At 39.6% G+C, this 21966-nt stretch overlaps 2 protein-coding genes across 7 annotated transcripts in view; one reads left to right on the top strand and one right to left on the bottom strand.

The window, feature by feature from the left end:
- The window catches only part of LOC144645353 (intraflagellar transport protein 52 homolog), a 74396-nt gene that overhangs the window by 33781 nt on the left and 18649 nt on the right, over window positions 1-21966 (bottom strand). The gene's annotated exons all lie outside the window — the stretch shown is intronic.
- LOC144646993 (otoferlin-like) overlaps window positions 1-21966 on the top strand; it is a 45512-nt gene that overhangs the window by 15958 nt on the left and 7588 nt on the right. For 2 of the 6 annotated variants that reach the window (XM_078506720.1, XM_078506723.1), the window contains 23 exons: window positions 1288-1311; window positions 3519-3616; window positions 4330-4449; window positions 5917-6025; window positions 6489-6736; window positions 7668-7768; window positions 8866-9082; window positions 10175-10327; window positions 10780-10908; window positions 11177-11231; window positions 11384-11461; window positions 12045-12226; window positions 13148-13309; window positions 14293-14409; window positions 14679-14840; window positions 15110-15269; window positions 15866-15990; window positions 18246-18491; window positions 19175-19309; window positions 19396-19521; window positions 19951-19986; window positions 20893-20984; window positions 21509-21679. In XM_078506720.1, the coding sequence (XP_078362846.1) occupies window positions 1288-1311; window positions 3519-3616; window positions 4330-4449; window positions 5917-6025; window positions 6489-6736; window positions 7668-7768; window positions 8866-9082; window positions 10175-10327; window positions 10780-10908; window positions 11177-11231; window positions 11384-11461; window positions 12045-12226; window positions 13148-13309; window positions 14293-14409; window positions 14679-14840; window positions 15110-15269; window positions 15866-15990; window positions 18246-18491; window positions 19175-19309; window positions 19396-19521; window positions 19951-19986; window positions 20893-20984; window positions 21509-21679 (3046 nt within the window). Of the gene's footprint in view, window positions 1-334; window positions 431-1287; window positions 1312-3518; window positions 3617-4329; window positions 4450-5916; window positions 6026-6488; window positions 6737-7667; window positions 7769-8865; window positions 9083-10174; window positions 10328-10779; window positions 10909-11176; window positions 11232-11383; window positions 11462-12044; window positions 12227-13147; window positions 13310-14292; window positions 14410-14678; window positions 14841-15109; window positions 15270-15865; window positions 15991-18245; window positions 18492-19174; window positions 19310-19395; window positions 19522-19950; window positions 19987-20892; window positions 20985-21508; window positions 21680-21966 lie in introns of all 6 variants that reach the window. The other 4 variants (XM_078506724.1, XM_078506722.1, XM_078506721.1 and 1 more) reach the window with 3 other exon arrangements.

The raw sequence follows: 21966 nt of genomic DNA, 5'->3' as shown, positions 1-21966 counted from the left end.
AATTTCCTTCCTTCAATTTGTGTAATTTGAAGTACTTTAGTTTTAATCTAAATGTTAACTGTTAAATGTCGAGTAACATTTTGCACCTCTTTATAATAATGGTCACTTCTAAAGGTGCTTGCACACTTTCTTCCCAACTGGTCAACTGTCATTCTCTTTCTACAATACACAATATCTATTCTTCGGTCAGTCTGAATGGTCAGTCTAATTTGCCTTCTTTTTTCATCTTAACTGGTGTACTCTTTTACTAAATGGTTGACTAAAAAAGAGAACAACGTCTGAAATTTAACAACTGTAACTGAAAGTGATTTGGTGTATGTTTTGTAAACTCTAGTCACAGGTGAGAATGACGGGGTGGCTCTGTATTTTTCAAATGAAAGTGTGCTGGCAGCTTTACCACAGGGGAGCGCTTCAATGGAATGGATCCATTGTATGTTAGTTGCATGGGGAACATGTAGCATCCCTCACTCCAGCCAGGTTCCCAGGTGTTCTTTCTGGTAGACTCTTGAAAGAGATAAACACATTTATAATTTTCATAAATATTTTGAGACAAGTGGGAGATCTGCGGGAATGGCACTGTAAGTTAAAACCCGAGAAGACACATGGGAACCAGGCCAGCATCCCTCCCTAAGTTAGTACACATTGCAGTTTTGAGAAAAAATAAACTAGACAAGCTTGTCTCAGATTCGGTTTGGGTGCCACAATGTGAAACTAAAAAAGTTCCTAAGGGATAAGGGGACTCAGCCGCCATGTCCCTCTTCTAAATCTGCCTATGCCATTACATACATTTGTTCCAAATCAAATACTTTCCTGATGACAGATGTTTTGTTACTTGAAAAATGTTAGTTTGAGATGTTACAGTCCCCATGCTTCTCAAGCTGTAAGTTAAAAGTGCCGTTAAAAATTGTGGTTTACCTTTTGCCTGTACAGTTTTTTTTTTCTCAGAACTGTAATGCTTTAGAAAATAATTTTTTCACAGTTTGTATAAGTGATAATAGTACTTTGAATTTCAAGCTTGAACTGCATCTTTTTTTGGGATCTAGCAAACCAAAGCAAGAAAATGATAAGTACAATTACAAAGGCTTGCATTTGTTTGAAACAACTTGAAGAAGCCCGTAAACTTACATCCCTGAATGCAATAGTGGTGATTTCGTAGTTCAAGCTTGAATTATTGTTACATGAATAATTTTGCTAAATGTATTTTGTCTATTTTGTTTTCTTTTGCTTTTTCTGTTAATTTGCTGGTGGTCACTGTGCAACATGTCGGGGTGACATCGGCCTCTGAAGTTCATAAGTATCCTGCTGATATCGGTAAATATATTGTTAGTTTTATAACTGATGCCTTTGGGTGCTTGCCATTGTGTTTCTATGCCACACTTTTTGCTTAAAGATACATCCAGTCTACACGGAAAAACCTTTTCAAATTCCAATTCGACCTGAATAGATGACCCATACGAAAACCAACTGGAGCTGATGCGGCTTCCTCTCTAAATATCAGAATCCGTCGTATTTATGCCCTTTCTCTGATATACAAAGCAATTCTATAAGTTCAAACAAAATTTGAATTTGGCATGCATAATTGATGCATTTTGTGGCATGAAAGGAACGCAGTGGCAAGTGGAACGGATATAAACCATTCACCATTGTTAGTACTAACCTGGTACAATTTGCTCACACTATACTACTAATATTTTACTAGTTAAGACTACTCATGGATTCAACAGTACTAGCTCACTCCAGCCCATAAAACGATTTCCGTACATCACTCCTGTCCCTTTGTTACTCAAAATTGGAAAGGGGTTTGGCAAAACTATGTAATTCAGCCCATAAGCTTGAAATTTTATGGTGTTTTACAAAAATCTTCAGATTATTATGGGGCTTAACTTTAAAAGTATATTTTGAATCCTGAGTAACTGTCACTGTTGCATTAGAGTGATGTCTAACTGTAACATGATTATGAAATCAAATGATGTCAAGATGACGTCATTCAACATTTTACATCGTAAACTGGAAATTCAAGTCCTTGTGAAATATGCACTGAGGGTTTTCTTAGTTTCTTGAAGGATTACCCTCGTTATTCAAAATACAGTATACACGCACACAAAAATTACTTAGATACCATTAATTGCACGTTTTACTATGTTGTTTAAAATGCATGTTGTAGTTCTTCCAGGAGAAGGGTTCACTGCTGCAAGTAACATTTTAATAACTTCATTTTGCACAATATTCTCATTAGGATTATGCACGTTAAGTTCACTTTTCATTGCACCTTTTTGCATGAATCTAGCTGCATGAAGTTAGAACTGGCTGACTAAAAGACAGTGCAAATCTCCCTTCCCCTTTCTTACTATCGAGCGGTGACCTAGCAGGTGGACTTGGCTTTTGGATAAAGTTCAGCATGCATGATTGTACACACGAACTGGGTATAGGGTTGTTGTCCACGTAGGCGAGGACTTGTTTCAGTGCCATTGTCGCTCTTAACAAAGACAATTTTACATTTGAATTAATTTGACTTCCAGCCTGCGATTACAGCCGCCTCTCATTGCTCCCGCTACACTGTGTGCAAAACGCGAATGGGAACAATAAGAGGTGGCTGTATTTGCAGGCATTTGACTTCGACATTGATGACAAATTTCGGTACTGTACATGATTTGATTTAGCACCTAGGTGCTTCATGGAGACGGGTGCTAAGAAATTTTGGTGATTGTGGAGAACAGCTCCCGCTAACCGACTGTCGGTCGACTGTTGGCCGACAGGTTACCAAAAACCTCTTTCAACTACTAAGAAACTAACTTTAGGCAAATGCCAAAAATCTCCACTGTCATTATCATCCTGAGAGGACATGTTCAGGTGATAAAAATTTAAAATTTTTAGACAGACCACGTATGGACGTATCAGTTGAAACCCTTAGAAGAAAACCAATACATCGAAAGCCATTAAATGCAAGTGCAGTGACTGATGCTTAATAGAATTGGACATTTTTTGATATGAGGATGCTAAATCAAAGCATTGTAGTACCCTCACAAAAGTTCACGCTGTAAATATTCATTTTGGCCAAGGACAATGGTAATGAAATTTTGTCAAGCTCTATTGGGGCAGCTGAAGTGGGGTTTGTTTTTTTTTTTTCATCATGGGACAGTACTTCTTAGCTTTAAATTTTATAACTGGTGATATTTTATGGACTTTTGAATTCAGAAGTGGAGGACATAGTGCGCAATAAATACGGTACCAAATGAGTTGATACAACCTTACTTAAAGGTTGTTTCAAATTGCATGTTCTGTCGTTGGATTGAAAAGCAGTGACCAAACAATGACAAGGCAGTTTGTAATTCCACTAGCAAAACAGGCCCCTCTCCCCGTCCTTCGTTGGGTTTTCCAAGACATGTCCACCTCTTCAGAACTCAAGTAGTCCATCTAGTTATGAAATGTGTTTGTTATTATAAGTGAATAGCTTTACTGGTAACTGTTTTTTTAATTTCCATGTTTGTTGAGCTTTGCTGGCTAATTGGTGTTCACAGGTTTTATGCCAACGTTTGGCCCATGTTGGGTGAACCTTTACGGATCTACAAGGGACTACTCTTTGTTTGATGAACACAATGATCTCAATAATGGATTGGTAGGTGTTTAATAAGTTTCTTTGGTGTAGCCAAAGGAGTGTGAATTAAAAGGAGATAAAAGCAGAACATTGCACGTTTGCACAGGCATGTAATTATAAATTTACTCGCATGGCAACCTTTTTGTGCATTCTATATGAAGTAGCTATCGCGTATAATATTTGTTAAAAAAAAAAACCTTTTTGTGCATTTGTTATGGCACTAAGGGGTGGAAGGATCGGAAATATGTTTATGACTGTCACCCACAAAGCTAGACAAAACTTTTTTCTGGTTCTCTCACAGCGTTGCACTGCCCTTTTGTGAAATGATTCTGCTGTACAGAAAATAGAGCAACCTTTTGTGCATTTGTTATGGCAATAAGGGGTGGAAGGATCGGAAATATGTTTATGACTGTGACCCACAAAGCTAGAAAAAAACTTTTTTCTGGTTCTCTCACAACGTTGCACTGCCCTTTTGTGAAATGATTCTGCTGTACAGAACAACTTAGTAGCAAAATTATAACCAAATCAAATAATTTTGCCTTGCTGACAAGGTCCAGCAATGCTGTAATGGCTGTCTGCTTTAACTAGGTTCATGTTTGAAGAGAAATTTAGGTTTACTAAATGCTTGTTCCGACCAAACGTGTAATAACCTGTCGGAGCTGCCATATTGAAACCGATTCTGTAACTAACAGTCTGATTAACACCATTCTTATACTATGTCTTCGTCCTTTTAGGGAGAAGGTGTGGCCTACAGAGGTCGGTTGCTGATGTCAGTACAAGCAGAGTTTGGTGAATCCGCATCTGAGGCAGGCATTCGGCAGGTGGAGGTGGAACCCACTGCACCCATCTCTGATGTAAGTTGATATTTGGCTGCCAAACACAAGTTTTGGTGTACAGACAAGTAACTTAGAATTCCAGTGCAAACTCTTGCAGTGTTTATGTTGTCTTTGAGTGTAACACGATGAAATGTCTTTTCTTCAAAATGTGCAAGCCTCTGTGCAGTTGTGCTGCGTTTTATGTTCTTAACTGTAATGAAATCTGATTCTGTGCTTGGACTACATATTTTTAATTTGCCAACACAAAGCTAGTTTTGTGTAACATGCTTAATCTATACATGAGACTTTGGAGCATAAGTCAAAACATGTGCATCTGTCTGCTAACATCTGTTGCGTTTTTGTTGTTTTACAGCAAGGTGCCCAAAAGTGTGACCACTTTTAATTTATTCACATTCTTCCGTGCAGATTTAATCCAATCAGAAGTCAACTGGAACCTGTCCTTGGTTTCTGATTGGATGGTGGTTGCACGAAAGAATGTGAATTAATTTAAGGTGGTCACACTTTTAAGCGCCTTGCTGTAACAGGGTTCAAAATAAAATTTTGTTTTTAGCCTGAATTTGTCGGCTTTTTTGTCAAGGCTCATTTTTTTCCCGGCTGTTAAAAGAGCCATGCATTTTCAAGGGACACCATCCATTTGCATACATGACGTACCTATAGGACGTACCCAGAGGTTTGCAATGTAACCTGGGGCGATTTCAAACACAGTCAGCCCTTTGCAAGCTTTCGGAAGTGATGGAATGTTTTACGGCATTTCAAAAGAATGGATTGGAGCAATGTGACTTCTTTCCTTATTTTGAGTGTTTGAGAAGTAAATAAGATCTTCCAATATACTTTTCTGGAGGGACAAAATACCTGAGAAGGTGGAGCAGCCCGTTATTCTTCTTAACACAGAAATGAAGTTGTACATGTAAAACCGTAAAACCAAAAGTTTTAGTCGCCAAAGATGAAATTTTGGTCGCATTAAAACGCAGTGAGTCGCACTCTCTAGCCCTGTAGCTGCTTTATTGTCTGATATGAAATGTTTACTTCAACATTCCAGCAACTTTGATTTCAGTTGGCCGATCAAGGCATAATATTCTATTTCTTCAGTAGTAGCCGGCAAGTGTCGTCAAAGTGCCGGCTACCGCCGACAGCCGGCTGCTATTTTGAACCCTGCTGTAAAGCAAAGTTCTTAATATTTAATATGAGTCTAAATCTGAGTCTGTGAATTAGTTTAAGTTCTATTGTCAGGTAAAGTTTACTGGTATGTAGTAATAAGTGTGTTAAGGGCTCTTATGATTATAAAGAGATTGTGGCGTTTAATAGTGGACTTGACATAGAAATTGTTATAATAAATTTGAAAGAAAACATCCTTATGTTCCACTAAAATTTTGATGTTTGAATGAACATTCACTATAGATTACTGCCACTAAGTTACAACTTGTGACAAGATGAGCAACTGATTTCCCTTGAGCTTTTGTTTAAGCTAAAATGCTTACATTTCAGACTGCAGCAGGCAAAGAAGACCAGTTCCAGCTGTTTGCTTGTTTCTATGAAGCAAGCATGATTGAGAGGAAGGTTGGAGACAAAATGATTCAATTTGAAATGAGTATCGGTAGGTGTTAACTTTATTACCTTCCTTGCACTGAATTTAAGATGGATTTCGCTGACATTTTCGAGCAGTAAAAGCAAAAATAAAGTTGCCAGAGAGACCTCATAGCATGGGCACAGTTTTAAGACAGCTCTTAAGCTGACCCCGCGAGAGAAAAACGATTTTTCAATTTCTCCATATTTTAGTTTAAACGAACATTTTACGTCATTCAAAACAAAACAACGCACATTTTAAGCTTCTCTTTCGAGGTTTGACATTACATTTCTCAAGAATGCTTTAGAATTAAATAGCGGGGTCAATTTGAGAAATGAATTACAGTGAGATCTGTACAGTGCTATGAGTAACATTTTTGGTAATTAATTTTTGCAGCTTATTGCTCAAACTTTGATGCAGAATACGTCTTAACTACTTTCATAATACAGCACAACTCCAATCACCTATAACAAACAAACTCTTCCTTTTTTAGGTAACTATGGTAACACAATTGATGGACAAGCTCTGCCAGGTGAGGTAGTGGAAGAGGTTCGAAGGAATGGCGAGAACCCATTCATCCACCCACTGACGCCGCCAGTCAGACCCGTGACAAATGACAGACAGTACTACCACATTCCCTGGGAGGATTCCAAACCCTGCACACATATCAAGCTCACATGGCAGGATCACCGCAGGCGACTGTACAACTCCAACGTGCTGCTGAAGATCTGTGAGAGACTGGTACGTATTGTGTTTGTAAAAACTAACTCGAATTTCAACAACCTGTCTCTGGATTATAGTCCATCTAATTCGTTTAACTTCATCCTCGAAACTTAAACGAACTTTCTCAAACTGTCACTGTTTCACCTCGGACACTGGACTTTTGCTGCTTGCAAATATTTTAAAGGCGATTGGTCTGCATAGATCTGTGAGAGACTGGTGAGTTTTGTGCTTATAGAATGGCTGTGCTAAGCATGCAAATATTTATGCCACAGCCCAGTAAAGGACCTGATTAATGGTTAGTGTGCTGAACTCTGGAATGAGGGGTCCGAATTCAAGCCCTGGCTGGGTCTCTATGTTGTTTTTTGGGGCAAGACACTTTACTCTCATAGTGCCTCTTTCCACCAGGTGTATAATTGGGTTCCATGAATTAAATGCTGGGGGTAACCCCGCAATGGACTAGCATCCCATCCAGGGTGGAGTAGAAATACTCCTAGTCGCGTCATGCTACAGAAACTAAGATAATCTCTGGCCTGCTGGGCCACTAGGCTCGTTTGCAGACTTCACCAAAAGGACTTGATCACTAATTTCTCCAAACTACAATCCTAGACAAAAGTCCATGGGACACTTAGAGGAATGGTGCTCAGTGACAAATATTTTTGCGTCAACAACTCATTGTTTAATTTTCCGAGCCCCCCTTCCCCCAAACCAATGTTGGGATATTGTCTCACGGTATGATGGATAGGAATCAACATTGCATTGGGGGGGGGAGGGGGGAGGTCAATACAATGTCAATTTTTCGTCAACTTGGTTAAGTGTCCCAAGACTTCTGTTCAGGATTGTAGCACTACAGAAAATGTGAAGAAACCAATCAGGAGAACTTGTATCATATCATATGGGCGTGAAGGGTAACTCAACATTCACCTGACATATCACTATTTTGTCTCAACAGGAGGATGGTCTGACTGACTGTCTGGAAAGAGTTAAGATGGACTTGCCCAATACATACAGATGGCTGAGTCGAGTCCTTGCAGAACTTATCAATGGATGCAAGTAAGAGATCTAGCGGTTTATTTCAGTCAGGGTTTTACGGAGATGGAAAAAGCCTCTTATAGCCTGAAATCCTTGACAACATTCCTGGAATATCACGCTTCCTTTCGCAAAGTTGTGGTACTTCTTTATTTTGTTTCTGTCATCGACAGAGGCTCGTCAGCAGTTTGAAATGAGGTGTCCAGATGGGCAATTCTATTCTCTTGAGTTTTTTTGCTCACCCTGATGAAGGCAGTATTGCCGAAACGGCGGTAAACTTCTACCAAAATTTCTAGCGTCAAAAACAATTTTAATTATGTTCTTTCATCGTTTAAAAGACGCTAGGCAGTTTTTTTTTTTTTTTTTACAAATTTGGACAATTCTTAAGCCTGGAATGTCAACAATCTCCAGGCCTTAGCCAAACATTTCGGTTTTAACAAATCCACTGAACAAATTTACCGTCTCAAAACTGATCTTCCCAAGACTCAACGTCTGTGCTGCAACTTTGACAAGTTCAAGATAATCTTGCAGGGTTCCTGTTAAAAGAAGAATTTCTTCTGAAAGTGTTTGAAAATAATGAAAACTCCTTGAATTTCTGTCTGGATGGGAAATATTATCGGATTGTATGAAAGTAATTCAAGGTTTAAGGGAAGATTTTTTCATGTTAATATATATAACATCCGCCATCCGGGGGAGCTTTTTTAAAGTTAAAAAAATAAAAAAAAATATTTTATTTTGCCCCCCCCCGAGGGGTTTTTGGGGGCCAAAAAAAAAAAAAAAATTAAAAAAGAAAAAAAAAACAAGGGGGGGGGGGACATGGTATTTAAAGGGAGGGGGGGGGGGAATTGGGGGGTCCGAAAAAAAAACAGAGGGTAAGAAGGGGCTTTAACCCCCGGCGCCCGGTTTTAAGTCCGGCGCTCTAACTACTCGGCCACGCTGCCTCCCTTAAGGGTGTTAGGGTGCTATTGACTAATGAAAAAATTTAAAACTTGCTTTAAATACTCCTTGAAAACTCAGTTTTTGGTGATTGAATACTCCGTAAACTTTATGTCCACTAACCAGCACGAACTATGGTCACGAAGATGGAAACATAACTGCTTCTACTTTCTTTTGTGTTACAGCCAGTACCTCAACCTGGTCAAGTCGATGCCAACTGCTTCTCATGTGGGACGCACCAAGCTGGACAAGGAGCGGCTGAAGCTGTGCCAGTATGAAGTGGAATCTGTCTGTCAGTCAGCTCAGGAGCTCAAGGGTAGCACCAAGGATGATGGTCACATCAAGGACAATCTCAAGGCTGCCAATGCATTGCTTCAGAGGCTGCTTAACATTGCTATTGAGGTGGGCTTTCTTCTGTTGGTCCATCTTTTTTTCCTCTTTTTTTTTTTTTTTTCCAGTTTTGCGTTGAAAGGGCATACGTTGCTATCACTACAGCCATTCAATATTTAACAGTTGGAAGGCGTTTGAAAATGGTTATCATGTTTTGGCACACAAAAGTTGAACAATATATTTATTTGGGTTTAGATCTTGGTTTGTAAATTCCTTGTAGTAGTTTTTTTTTTTGCACTGCTGCGATGGAGAGTTAGGTTAATAATGCCTTTACAGTTATAACTAGCATTTGTTAGTGGATTCTTGCATCATCATTCTAACGAGCCAAACCCAGTAAAATATAAAAACAACCGCTTAGTGAAGGAACATTTCAATTTTTGGGGGGAGGGGAATTTTTAAAAAAAAAAAAAATTTTTAAAAAACCCCCACCAAACCACCAAACCAAATACAATAACCTATACACATGTACAGCAAATACATACTAGTTATGCAACGCTTTCGAGTGGTATACTATGGAATATCCCACGAGTCACTTGTATTTTATCGGTATACACACGAGCCTTTAGGCGATTGTGTATACCAAGAAAATACAAGTGCCAAGTGGGATATTCCATAGCATACCACGAGAAAGTGTTGTGTAACTATTTATACCATGCCATAGAAAATACGCTTACTAAATTTCGTCGAGAATACAATCGCAGCGCACGATGGGAAAGTTGGGTTGAATACCGTCGAATATACAACGGCTTTCCTGTATTCTGATTGGCTGTATTTTCTATGGCATGGTATAAAAAAAGGTACGGATGGCAAAAAGAGACGAAGATTGAAACAGATTGCGATATGGGGTTTTGAAATATCACTAGGCTGAACAGTTTTCAAAGTTAAACTCGTTTACTTGTAACTTTAAATTATAACGCCCTGGGACATATGTGGTTGCAATAAGGCTATGGTTTTGTCATTTAGATCCATTAGCCGTGATACAGTCCCTTTAAGCAAATAACAAAAGAAAACATAACAAAGTGAAAACATCGACATCAAAGTAAACAAACAAACGCAGGATGACACAAACTTGACCCTGTTGATAACCTTAACTTTTGTTTTTAGCCTCAAGAAACAGTCCCTGATGTGTTCATTTGGATGCTGTGCGGTGGCAAGAGAGTGGCGTACACGCGTATTCCCAGTCAACACGTGATTTATTCACTGGTGGAAGAGGAGAGAGGAAAGGATGCAGGCAGAATGCAGACCGTGTTTCTAAGGGTAATCCTACCTGCCAGTCAAATAGAGCATAAATTGTGATAAGTTGCTAGAGTTAGAGCCTTAATGAGTGCACCGCATGCCCTGAGTGTACAACAAACGAGAAATGTGGAATACAAATCATGATACGTTAGTAAGTATATATTATTGCTAGTAACAAATTATCTTTGAATTCCCAAAATAATGAAAGATATTTTTATTGCTGAGCGGAGTTTTGTATAAGATACAGAACGACCATTGCCCAAAGACTTAATTAAGCGCTTTGTGATTGATCAAAGAAAGGAACACGACTTTGAACGTACCTATATAAAACAGCAAAAGAGAGTAAAAGCCACTCACTTCTGGCATTGCAACAATTAACCTTAAAGATGAAGTTTAGGAAATGCTAAACACAACGAATATCCCTCTATGGCTATCAGTAAGAAGAATAACTGTTCTTTTTCTTCGTATTTTAGCTTCCAGGAAAGCGTGGTGATGGTCCTAAAGGATGGGCGATTCAAGCCAAACTTAACATCATGATCTGGCTTGGTCTCCACAAACATAAGAAAGACTATCTCAAAGACGCCCCTAAAGGATATCAGACGGTACAATTATCTTGCTCTAGTAAAATATAAAAACTAAGCTTAAATGGTTCCTGAATATTTACCACTTCATTCAGATTCCTGGGATCAGCTGTCTCAAATCACTCGATCAGACTTGTGGTGTTTTGAACTTTGACTTCCAAAATTTCCAAAGTAAGAAATTGACAAAAAGGTTGCCAAACAAACAAAGCAAAGGTCTTGTACATGTAGCATGCCCATTTTCATTTGACATTTATTAATTGTGGGATTATCTTCTTTTTTTTCTTTTCAGCCAAAGAATGCCCACAAGTTGATGGCACCGCCTCCAAATCATCTCATCTACACGGGTAAGAAAGTTTACAAACCATCTTTTTAACAAAGCCATATTTAGTCATTATGTGAAATATTGTTTCACTGTATAGTGATGCTAGTTGACTTGTGGCTGTTTTAGTTTCTGATCAACTAAAAATTAACAAGAATCTCTTCGAATTTATTTCAGAGAAACAAAAGTTTCTTCTGCGGGCCCACACATACCAGGCGAGAAGTTTGATAGGCAGCGATGCCTCAGGGCTTTCAGGTGAGAAATGATTAACATGTTACTAATCGGTACTAATTAGTTAAAAAAAAATTAACACAAGCTTGCAAAGCGACTGTCCAAAGAAACCTAAGGGAATTTCCTGTTGTAAAAATAAGTAGTATATCAAACACGAGAGACAGTGTTTCATCGGGATGTCCAAACACCGAGAAGAGAGTTGAAAATACGACGCGCGGCGGAGTATTTTTGACGAAATTCGAGGTGTTTGGTTAGCCGATGACACACTGTCTCGAGTGTTTGATATGTCTTCTCAATCAAAACAAAAACTACGGATTAAACGGAGAAACAAAATCGTAAATATCTATGCTAATTAAGACCGGTTATCCAAACCTCGTTTACGGTTAGGATTTTCTTTGTTTTAACTAGATGAATGATTATTGAGTTTGAAAATGTGAATTTCTCAATTTGAGTCCTGTTAAAACAGTCAACACTGCTAAAGAATCCAATTTGATCGGGAACAGTAGACGAAAAGCCATCCTGTGGAAATGCCACTGCAAATTCACATTTATTTTTATTTTATTTTTTATTAAACAGTTCTTATGTTATGGCCATGTTTTCTTCACAGATGCCTTTGCGCGTGTGATCTTCACGCACCTCGTGGCTGACACGCGTGTAATCTGGGAGACACGGAGTCCTACCTGGGATCAGATGCTGGTGTTTAGAGACTTGATTCTGTGGGGAGACGTGAATGAAATTGCTGTCAATCCTCCCACGATCGTCATTGAAGTGTTTGACAAGGATATCGGGGTTAGTATATAGAGGATATTACATTCAATTACATGGTTGTGCGGAGATATGAAAATCGATAGCTCACGAGTGAGATACCGGTTTTGAACTCAAGAAGATAAATTTCATATATCCAAGCAACCATGTATTATTCTGTTTATTATATAAACCTACTAATTACGATGTTTTTGACAATTTTCCGAAGATTTCCGACCATTTTCTAAAGATGTCCGAAAATTTTCAAAATGTTGTCCAAAGGTCATATGAATGTTTCCGAACATTTTTCGAACTTTTCCGAAAACCTCCGAAGATTTCCGAAGATTGCCAACTTAATATCGATAGACTTTGTCTTTCTGAGCATTGAAACAGGGCAAACTCTACGAGCTGACTGGTCAAAAATGATATCACACATGTGTGGATATCATTTTTATCCACACGTGTGATACCATTTTAATCGATTTGCTACCACTCGCTATACCACTGTAGTTTATATAATAAAATGGTTTTTCTCCTTTTTGATAGGCAAGTTAGCCTGGTAAATTGATTGGAAAGTACAACTAATAATGTTGCAAGCAAAGGCTTTGATGTTCTTGGCCAATTTTTTTTTTTTACTTCACTAGAAGGTTGTTTCCCGCTTTCATTGAAATATTCCTTAATTTCTCACCAAAACTGCAATGCTCTGACCTAAATATCACAAGTAATTTCTGAAGGAAATCCTGGACAACATTTTAGATTTGATGTTTGGAACTGGTAATTGTGTTGGGTACGCTACGAGTTTTTTTGGTCACGTTTCTGGTACATACATACATGCAGATCCTTTATATTTAGGGAGAAAACTGAAAGCATAATATTGTTTTTCTTGAAAACTTATCGTGGAATCCAATTTTTTTTCTATTAATTTGTAGCTATTGCATCTAATGTGCGGTGTTTGCTTCTGATTAGGGGGACTCAGAGTTTATCGGCCGTGCTCTGGCCAGGCCGATTGTCAAGATGGCCTGTGAACCTTACGAGAAGCCGTTCTTTCCCCCCGCTCTTGAGTGGTTCCAGATTTTCAGAGGGGAGGAGAAAGCAGGAGAATTGCTCGCCGCGTTTGAGCTTCTTCAGGTGAGTGAAGCCTGACGAGTAATAATAATAATAATAATCAACTTTAAGGAACAAAAAGTAACCAGTGCCCTCTAAAAAAATCGCAACAAAAAAGAAGACCCCACGCCCTGCGGAGTCAGGCGGTGTCGGCCCTTTGGGGCGAGGCTCTCGCCGCGCCGTCCCATCTCTTTCGTATCTAAGCTTTCGCTTTTCCGCATTTTCCGGCCGCGCTCGTCCCTCGGGTATGCATTGTCTCATATGCAATATGAGTTCCTTGGGCAGGGCGTCTTTTTCGTCCGGCGATTCTCTCGCTGTCGAGTTGGTCAAAGGTATTGGAGTCCACGTAATTATTTCAGGGAATTTTTTCAAGTCAGTTTTTCAAATGTTTTAGCATCCCATTTAGGGATGTGGCAGTGCTCTTAGTCACTCCGTGCTATGGAAACCGGAATTAAGCGCTAGTTTCATTAGTGGCCTAATGTTTAATATGCCTGACTCTGGATCGATCGGTTTGGGTTGGAGCGCTGGGCCCGGGGCACTGCGTTGAATCCTCAGGTAAGACACTTTACTCTCATAGTGCCTCTCTCCACCCAGGTGTATAAATGGGTTCCGGCGAATTTACTGCTGGGGGGTAACCCCGCGATGGACTAGCATCCCATTTAGGGGGAATAGAAATACTCCTTGCCGCCTAATGCTACAGAAACAGGGATAAGCTTTGGTCTGATGAGCCACTTGGCTCGACAGCAAGGTTTACCTTTACCTTTCAATGAAACTTTTTTTTTATATTATTTTTTTTTTTTTTTATTATTTTTTAAATTTTTTATTTTTTTTTTTTTTTATAAAATTTATATTGTTGCTTCTGGGCGAAAACAAAAGCCACTCCCGGAGCCCCCGGGGGGGCCGGGTGCCCGGGGGAATAAAATTTTCTTTGTCCCATGCTCGTGTCATGTAGAACATCTTATCTTTATTGTTACTAAAAGTATTCTATTGGTGTTTTATCTCTGTAGTTGTCTGAAGGTACGTGCTTCCTTCCCGTTGAAAGTGAGCCTGTCAACACCCCTGACGGTCCAATTACACCCGTGCCTGACGGCATCAGACCTGTGATGAGGAAACACAGGATTGAGGTACTTTGCTGCTTAGAGCTAGAATTGATACTTGAACATTGTATTTGTATTTTTCCTTGCTGCTCTTGTGGGTGACATTTTGAACGAAGGAATCGATCAACCAACAAACGAATGAACGAACATACTTGTAAGTGAACGATGAGATGATTCGAACGAACAAGCGAGCGAAAAAAACGAATACATATATATGGACGAAAGAACGAACGAACGAACGAACGAACGAACGAGCGCATGAAAGCTTTAACTGTATTGCCTTTATTATTTCTTAGGCGTTGTTCTGGGGTGTGCGTGAGATGAAGAGGGTAAATCTGACGACAGTGGATCGACCTCAAGTGGATATAGATCTTGCTGGGCATGTTATACAATCAACTGTTATTACCAACGCCAAGAAAAACCCGAACTTCACGAATCCAGTCATCTTCTTTGATGTGGTAAGAAAGCGTTAACCTTTTTACCGTAAGTTGTATTCTTAGCAAGCGCTTGCTATTTTTATCATATTCATATCACTCAGGTCCTGGTTTTCCAAAGGACGGATAGCCCTTTCGACCCGATTGAAAGATTAAGAAAATTTCATGTTTTCAAAAGATTTTAAAAAATAGTGTGCCAAAAATTAATGTGTCCCTTCAGTACTTCAAGATTCCACGTTGTATAACATTGCCTTTACTAAATTAACTGCTGGTATTTTGCTGAACACTTACAGGAACTTCCTGAGAATGAGCGCTACTGCCCTCCGCTGACCATCCGTGTCAGGGACTGCCGTACATTTGGTCGGTTCACACTGGTTGGTACTCACGTACTAAACTCGTTACACCGCTACCTGCAGTCTGGAGAAAAAGAAAAGGAAAAACTAGAGAAAGCAGGTTAGAGATACAAAGAAAATCTTCACTAACCATTTTACGTATATTACACGACAGCAGTTTGCATTTGAGTATCGTAAAACAGAAACCAAAGCAACTACAATAGCCAATCACAAGTAACACAAAAAACGCAATGAACAAATGACAATGCGAAGCATCTACACGTGACCGGCACCAAGCGCCAAGCGCGGGAAAATGCACGTGACCAAGTCGTGATTGGATTTTGGTTAAGCATCTGATTGGTTGAGCTACTGAGGTGGCGCGAGCTTTAAACCAATCACAGAGCGTAGTAACGCAAAACTAAAGCAATTCCGAATTACCCCCCACACTTAATTGAAAACGGCGCTAATTAAACAAAAAGTCATCACAAAACTGGCTCTTAAGGTTTTTTTTTTTTTTTTTTTTTTTTAAAATTAAATAATAAAAACCTCCCCCTTGCCCCTCCCTTCTTTTTTATTTTCTGTTTTATTGAAATGTTCCTTCACTTTTTTAGAGCTATTTTATACATTTAAAAAATTTGATGTCATTTCCTATCCTAAGTTTGCTAAAATCCTGACACAGTCCCTTTACATTCGTATTTGTTTTTCACCCTCCAACAGAAGCCATAGCTGGTGCAACAGCCGGAGCAGCCTCACGACCCACGTCACCTGTTCCTAATGCACCCGCTGATGTGGCCATTGAGATCGATGAAGATCCTCCCGAGGCAGCGGATTCTGAGCCTCTGGTATGCTAGACCAATGTGTGATTGAAATAGTAATTCTCCTTTCGATTTCCGTAATTTCTTTTTATGTCAGCTGTAAGAATTGGATGGTGCTTCAAGACAATAACTCCTAGTTGATGGTTTTTCTTACTCTCCTCACTTGTTTACTTAAAGATGAGTTAGTATTGTACTGAGAAATGACATCTTGATCAGCCTCGGACCTATATAAGTGGCAGATGCTTCTGTACTCAAAGAGATCCCTTCATAATGGGGGGACGATTGTGACCCTCCCTGACTTGAAGAGGTGTTGTTACAGTGTTGGCAAACTGACAAATGACCTTACAATTCTTTGTTTCGTTTTTATTCACTGACCATGTGTTCTTGTAAAGTACAAAACACGCTTTCCCTTTGGTGCACTCTTCGTTAGTTTTGAAACTTTTACTGAGTCCAATACTTGCCGCCATGTCTCTAACTGGTTTTGTTCGTTGTTCAACTTACAAGGCTAAAAAACCGTCATTTCACAGGCTTTCTGAACCAAGCATTAACTGAGAATTGCAAAGGAGCTGTTTTACAAACAGCTTACAAATATACTCGTGTTGGCTTGTATAATTAAGAATGAAATGTCATTAGAGACGTGTCTTCCCAGATATGTCCAGGATTGAACGCTAATGAGATGCGTGTTCCTTATGACAGGAGTGTCCTCATTAATAAAAGTTCACTAAAACACACCAAATTCTGTCAAATATGAAGTACTATGGAAATGTCAAATAACGCAGTCAAACATGAAGTACTTGTTGAACTATACTTGCGTTCAATCCTGCACATAAGTGTGTCTTCCTGCATTTTACAAAACTTCATCTGAAGCATTCTCCATTGCCAAATCACAAATAACACTATGCACTGCAGGCAGTCTTCGCTTTTTGACATGCTGTGTATGTAAATAATGTAATCCGGTTTCAGTGTCTTGTCTGTTTGTTCCTTGTTGCGTAGTTGTCAAGGTTTCTCGCCTCCTTTTATAATGGAGGAATTGCACGACTTTCGGGTTCTTCTCGCCCTTGCAAAGTCACTGAGTCATCTTCCACATTTTGTCCATCTTATCTTATCAATCGCCCTCTCTCCCCCCCCCCCCCCCCAAGGGATTTTAAAAAACCCCCCCCCCGCCCGGCCCCGACCCGGGCCGTTCGCCCGGGTCGAGCGCGCTAAACATTAGGCCACCGCGCCTCCCACTTATCTTATCAAACAAGAGTTTTATTTACATGTCCACTTGCATGTACCTGTTAAATTGGACAATCTGACTTATGTTCAAACGGAACTGAGAGAGTTCTCGCTCAACACAGAGCGTAGCCCCCTTCACATTGTGTTGGAATATCAGGCAGTAACCAGACTCTTGCATCTGTTCCTCCCTTGGACGATTCTGCCGACTATATCATTCCCTAAACTCTTGTAAACTTTTAGCAGATGACCACTTTAAATACTTTGTACGTATACCTGTTTGATCATTCTTTCTCATCATTCATGTTCATCTCGTGTCTCTTTCTTACAATGCTTTCGTCGTCATCACCACAGCTCTATGCCTACACACTGAAGGTGAGCTCATTGTAAACTTCACTCTTTATTGTACATCGTTCATGTACCATTGTATTTTATATGGCTACGTCACTGCAGTAGCGAACATTGCTTCATTTTAAACAACTGTGGAGTGTTCTCTTTTTCGGTGTTATACAAAGGATTAGAGATTGGCACTGGTACTTTGTAGCCACTAGATAAGGCTGTAAAGCCTCTGCTGTTATCCGGCTACCCCATGCAGACAGAAAGTATCTGCGTGGTATTATTTTGAGGCTGCTGCACGAAACAGTTTGAATGTTCACGTTGAAGTGATTTGTCTCTCTGCGCACTTGTATTATTTTGCAACTTTTCTTCTCTGAGTGTTTAAAGCACCGTGCATTCTTCGTTGTGTTGCTGTGTCTGACCCCAGCTGAAATTTCTGTGGGTCGAATACTTGTTTTCCTTGAATGTACTTCTAAACGTCTTTGGGTTTTCGTGTTTCATCCTTTACGTCTTTGTTCCTTAAACATTTGCAGTACTGCATTTTGTGTTAAAATCTGTCAAAGAAACACCTTTAAAGTAGGGTGTTATGTTCTGCCATTTTTGCAGACTATTTTGAGTCTAGAGCGTTTCCTCTAACGTATTTAATTAGCGTAGATCAAGAATCCACCAGTCTGCAGTGGTGTCATCGTTTTATAACTAAAAACTTAGAATTGTGCGTTTTGCTACCTGAGTTGCAGGAGAAAAAGAAGAAAGCAGAGGGAGGGGAAGGGAAAGAGAAGGGAAAAGGCAAGGAAGACGAGGAGGGCGAAGATGCGCTGGACTGGTGGTCACGCTACTACGAGACACTGAAGGACAGAGAGAGGAATGAAAGAAAGGAAGAGCAGGCGCAGCTGGCACGAGCTTCAAAGAAGAAGGAAAAGAGAGCCGAGGAGGAGTCAGAGGAGGAAAAGTTGAAAAAGAAAATCCCCAGGCTGACGGTGAGATTTAGCGCTAAGGTTGTCTTGCAATGATTGACGCGGTGTGTGAGTCACAAAACATGTCACACTGTGCGCGAGTCACGCAACAACTGACCCAGTGTGTGAGTTACGCAGTGCTAGTGATTGACGCAATGGGAGTCACGCAGTGATGAAGGCATTGTGTTAGTCACGTCGGTGTGTTGGACGCACTTTGTGTCACGCAATGATTAATCCAGTTTGCGAGTCACGTAACAAGTTACGTAGATGTTGGTTATTTTAGGAAACGTTATAAGGTTGATTTTTTTTTTCTTTTTGTGATGTATTTTTTGTTTGTTTGTCTTTTCTCCGTCATCTGGAATAAGCTTCCTTATTGTTACTTATTTTCGCGATTAGGCCACAGAAGACGTTAAAACAATTAAAAACCCGCCAGAAACGTTAAGAATAAATTTTCGCTGGTTTTTAATTTCACGATAATTTAAAAATCGCGAAAATAAGTAACAATAAGTAGTAATTTATGTAGTCCGTGTGTTACGCATGACACAGAGATAAGTAAAAAAAATAATTTAAAAACTTCCAAATGTAAAACGTTTTGTTTGATTTTATCGTTAATCTTCGCTTAGTTACATTTGTTGGTGTTTTAAAACGTTGCTGGTTTGTCAGACAAGTAATGCTTTTTTTTGCGGTTGCGTCGTTCTCTTTGACAGATTTTTGACTCGGAGCTGGAATTCCTAGGAGACTACAATGGCTTTAACGATTGGCTTCATTCGTTCCCACTCTACCGCGGCAAGAAGAGCAGTGAAGATGATGATGACGACCACAGGATTGTGGGAAAATTTAAGGTATTGTTACAATTAAAAAAATGTTTAAAAAAAAAAATCCTTGCAAAGTAATTGAATAAGAAGCTAACTTTCTTGGTCCATTTTAGGGCTCGTTGAAAGTGTGGAAGTATCCTTTGCCTGAGCACGTCGAAATGGACCCAATTGTTGGCACATTCCTCAAGTTACCCAGCAATGAGCCTGTCAATGTACTGGCACGAGTTTACGTTATCAAGGTACGCCACGATGATGAGTGGACTTTTTGCTTAGTGCACTTTGTTTTTTATCCTGGAAATAACTGAATTTTCAATTTTTGCAATCCATCCCAATTTAACTCAGTCTTTACCATTTGCCGGGTAATGTGTTGGCTAAGTATTATTTTTTTTTGTGTGTGGTTTTTTTTCTATCTTAGGAAATTTCGTTGAGATTTCTCTAAATAAATAACTAGATATTTAGATTGTCTACATTCCGCATTTTAGCTTTTTATTTGTTGTTTAATATTACCATTCTTTCAATTGAGGGCCACGAGTTCAATCTGTTTACTGTCAATCTGTTTACTGTCAAGTGTCACCCTCAAGAAATAAAGCCTTAACTTTACCTTTACGAACTTTACGAACTGTGGTTATGTGTTCACTGTCTTATGGTTCTCTTTGTGCTTCATACAGGCCATCAATCTACATCCTTCCGATGTCAACGGAAAGGTAAGGAAGGACTTATGCAGTATGATGTTTTTTCCAATGGCTCTTCATAGGTGTCGTTAGCATTCCTTGTGTCGTTACCATTACGTGTGTTTTAACCATTGATTTGACCTTGAATTGTTTTTGTCTTAAACCTGATACCAGTAAAAGCAATCACAGAGCTAATGTATCAGTCAATTCCAAAGCCGCCCATGCCCCACCCCCCCCCCCCGGGCAAACCCCCGGGCATTTGACTTTTTTGAAAAATTTTGGTCAAATTCCCCACTATGTTGACAGCTTACATGGTCAAATGCCCCACCGGTTAGGGCTTCAAAAAGGGTCAAATCCCCCCCACACTTTCCAGATTTTAAAGAGGAAAGAAAGAAAACTCCGATGTTACTTTTGCTCCATGAAGTTTGAAAACGCTTTTTCTAGCTTTGCTATATTAAACAAACATTAGAATAAAATCTCTTCTGACAATGAATCCACATTTAATTACTTTCAATAAAGGCAAAAGCTATCAAAGCAAAAACAGAGGTGGAATCGTGAAATGACAGGTGTTCTGTAAACATTTGTGTTGTAGTTGTAGGAATTAACCTCAAGTCAAATGCCCGGGGTATGCCCGGGGGGATGGGCGGTCTTGAAATTGACTGATACATAATCGCTACAGCCGTACATAGCGTAATAAAACCATCAGAACTCGTTGTTAAAACATTTGACGGGTGCCAGGCGTGGAAGAAGTCACTTGAGCCAATCATAATTGGTTTTAGATTTGCATGTGACTAATCGAAAATGTAACGTTGCTCTGATTGGTTATAATATGAACCAATCGCAGAGCTCAGCAAGACATAACTTCTTAAGAAAGTCCATGGAAAACGCTTTATCGGTGAGACTTTATTAACTTAGATGTGTTGTCTTCGTGATCTTTAGGCTGACCCCTATCTTGTGGTAACACTTGGTAAACACAAAGTGAGGGACCGAGATAACTACGTGTCAAAACAACTCAACCCAGTGTTTGGAAGGTAAGGGCGTGTTTGTCTGTTTGAATAACTATCAAATGATCGGTGAGCTGACTCTAATTAAGTCATTTACAGGGTCACTGCTTAGCTGTTAAATGAGGTCTGTTATTGGCTTACTAAATTAAACAATCGACCGAACAAAAAATAAATTTAAAAAAACCGATATCAGCTACAGCGTTGGTGGTATCAACAAGGGCAGAGGTCTGTAAAGGCTAGCTAGGGGGTGACTGCATTTTTAACTTCACGTATTCAGAATGATTTCAGTCACTGACAGCCTGCCTTCCACTGAACGCACTAACACATTACGGTTTTACTGCGCTGTTCAGTACGATGACTGAAAGTATTTGACCGTTTAACAAATTCTTGTTTTTGTGGTCTTCATCATGCAGGCATAAACAACAAAAAATAACATAAATTTCATTTTCTTGCGATTTTACAACTGCATCGTTTCGTGCTAGCCAGTTATTAGTTACTTCTTCCCAATGGTTTTACAAGCCCTAATGTTATCTGACTTGTACTGTTTTCAGGTGCTTTGAATTCGAGGCGATCATTCCCATGGATTCGGTGTTAACTGTCGGTGTGTACGATTGGGATTTGGTTGGAAGTGATGATCTTATCGGCGAAAGCAAAGTTGATCTTGAGAACAGGTTCTACAGCAAGCATCGACCCACTTGCGGTCTGCAGGAGAGTTATGCCACGTAAGAATTCATGTCTGTCTTTTTTCTGATTTCGTAAGCCCCAGCTTCAAGATCCTATATCATTATCCTTTCATAATACTGGGTTGCATCAATAGGACAAGTTATCATTGCTTACATGAAGGTTAAAGTGTAAACTCGGAACCCGTCTTAAGGATGAACGGAGCCAGATTGCTGGCTGGCTTTGGCGCGTATCTGGATGGGATGCTAGTCCATTGCTTTGAACTAAGGGGGCCTTTCGGAGACTTGTACTTACGATAGCCGTCGGTGAGCGCATTCCAATATGTTTC

Source organism: Oculina patagonica, chromosome 3 (assembly GCF_052425735.1).
Source record: "Oculina patagonica isolate OP01 chromosome 3, crgOcupat, whole genome shotgun sequence".
In the NCBI taxonomy this organism is placed as follows: Eukaryota; Metazoa; Cnidaria; class Anthozoa; order Scleractinia; family Oculinidae; genus Oculina; species Oculina patagonica.
This window is presented reverse-complemented; position numbering and strand designations above follow the sequence as displayed.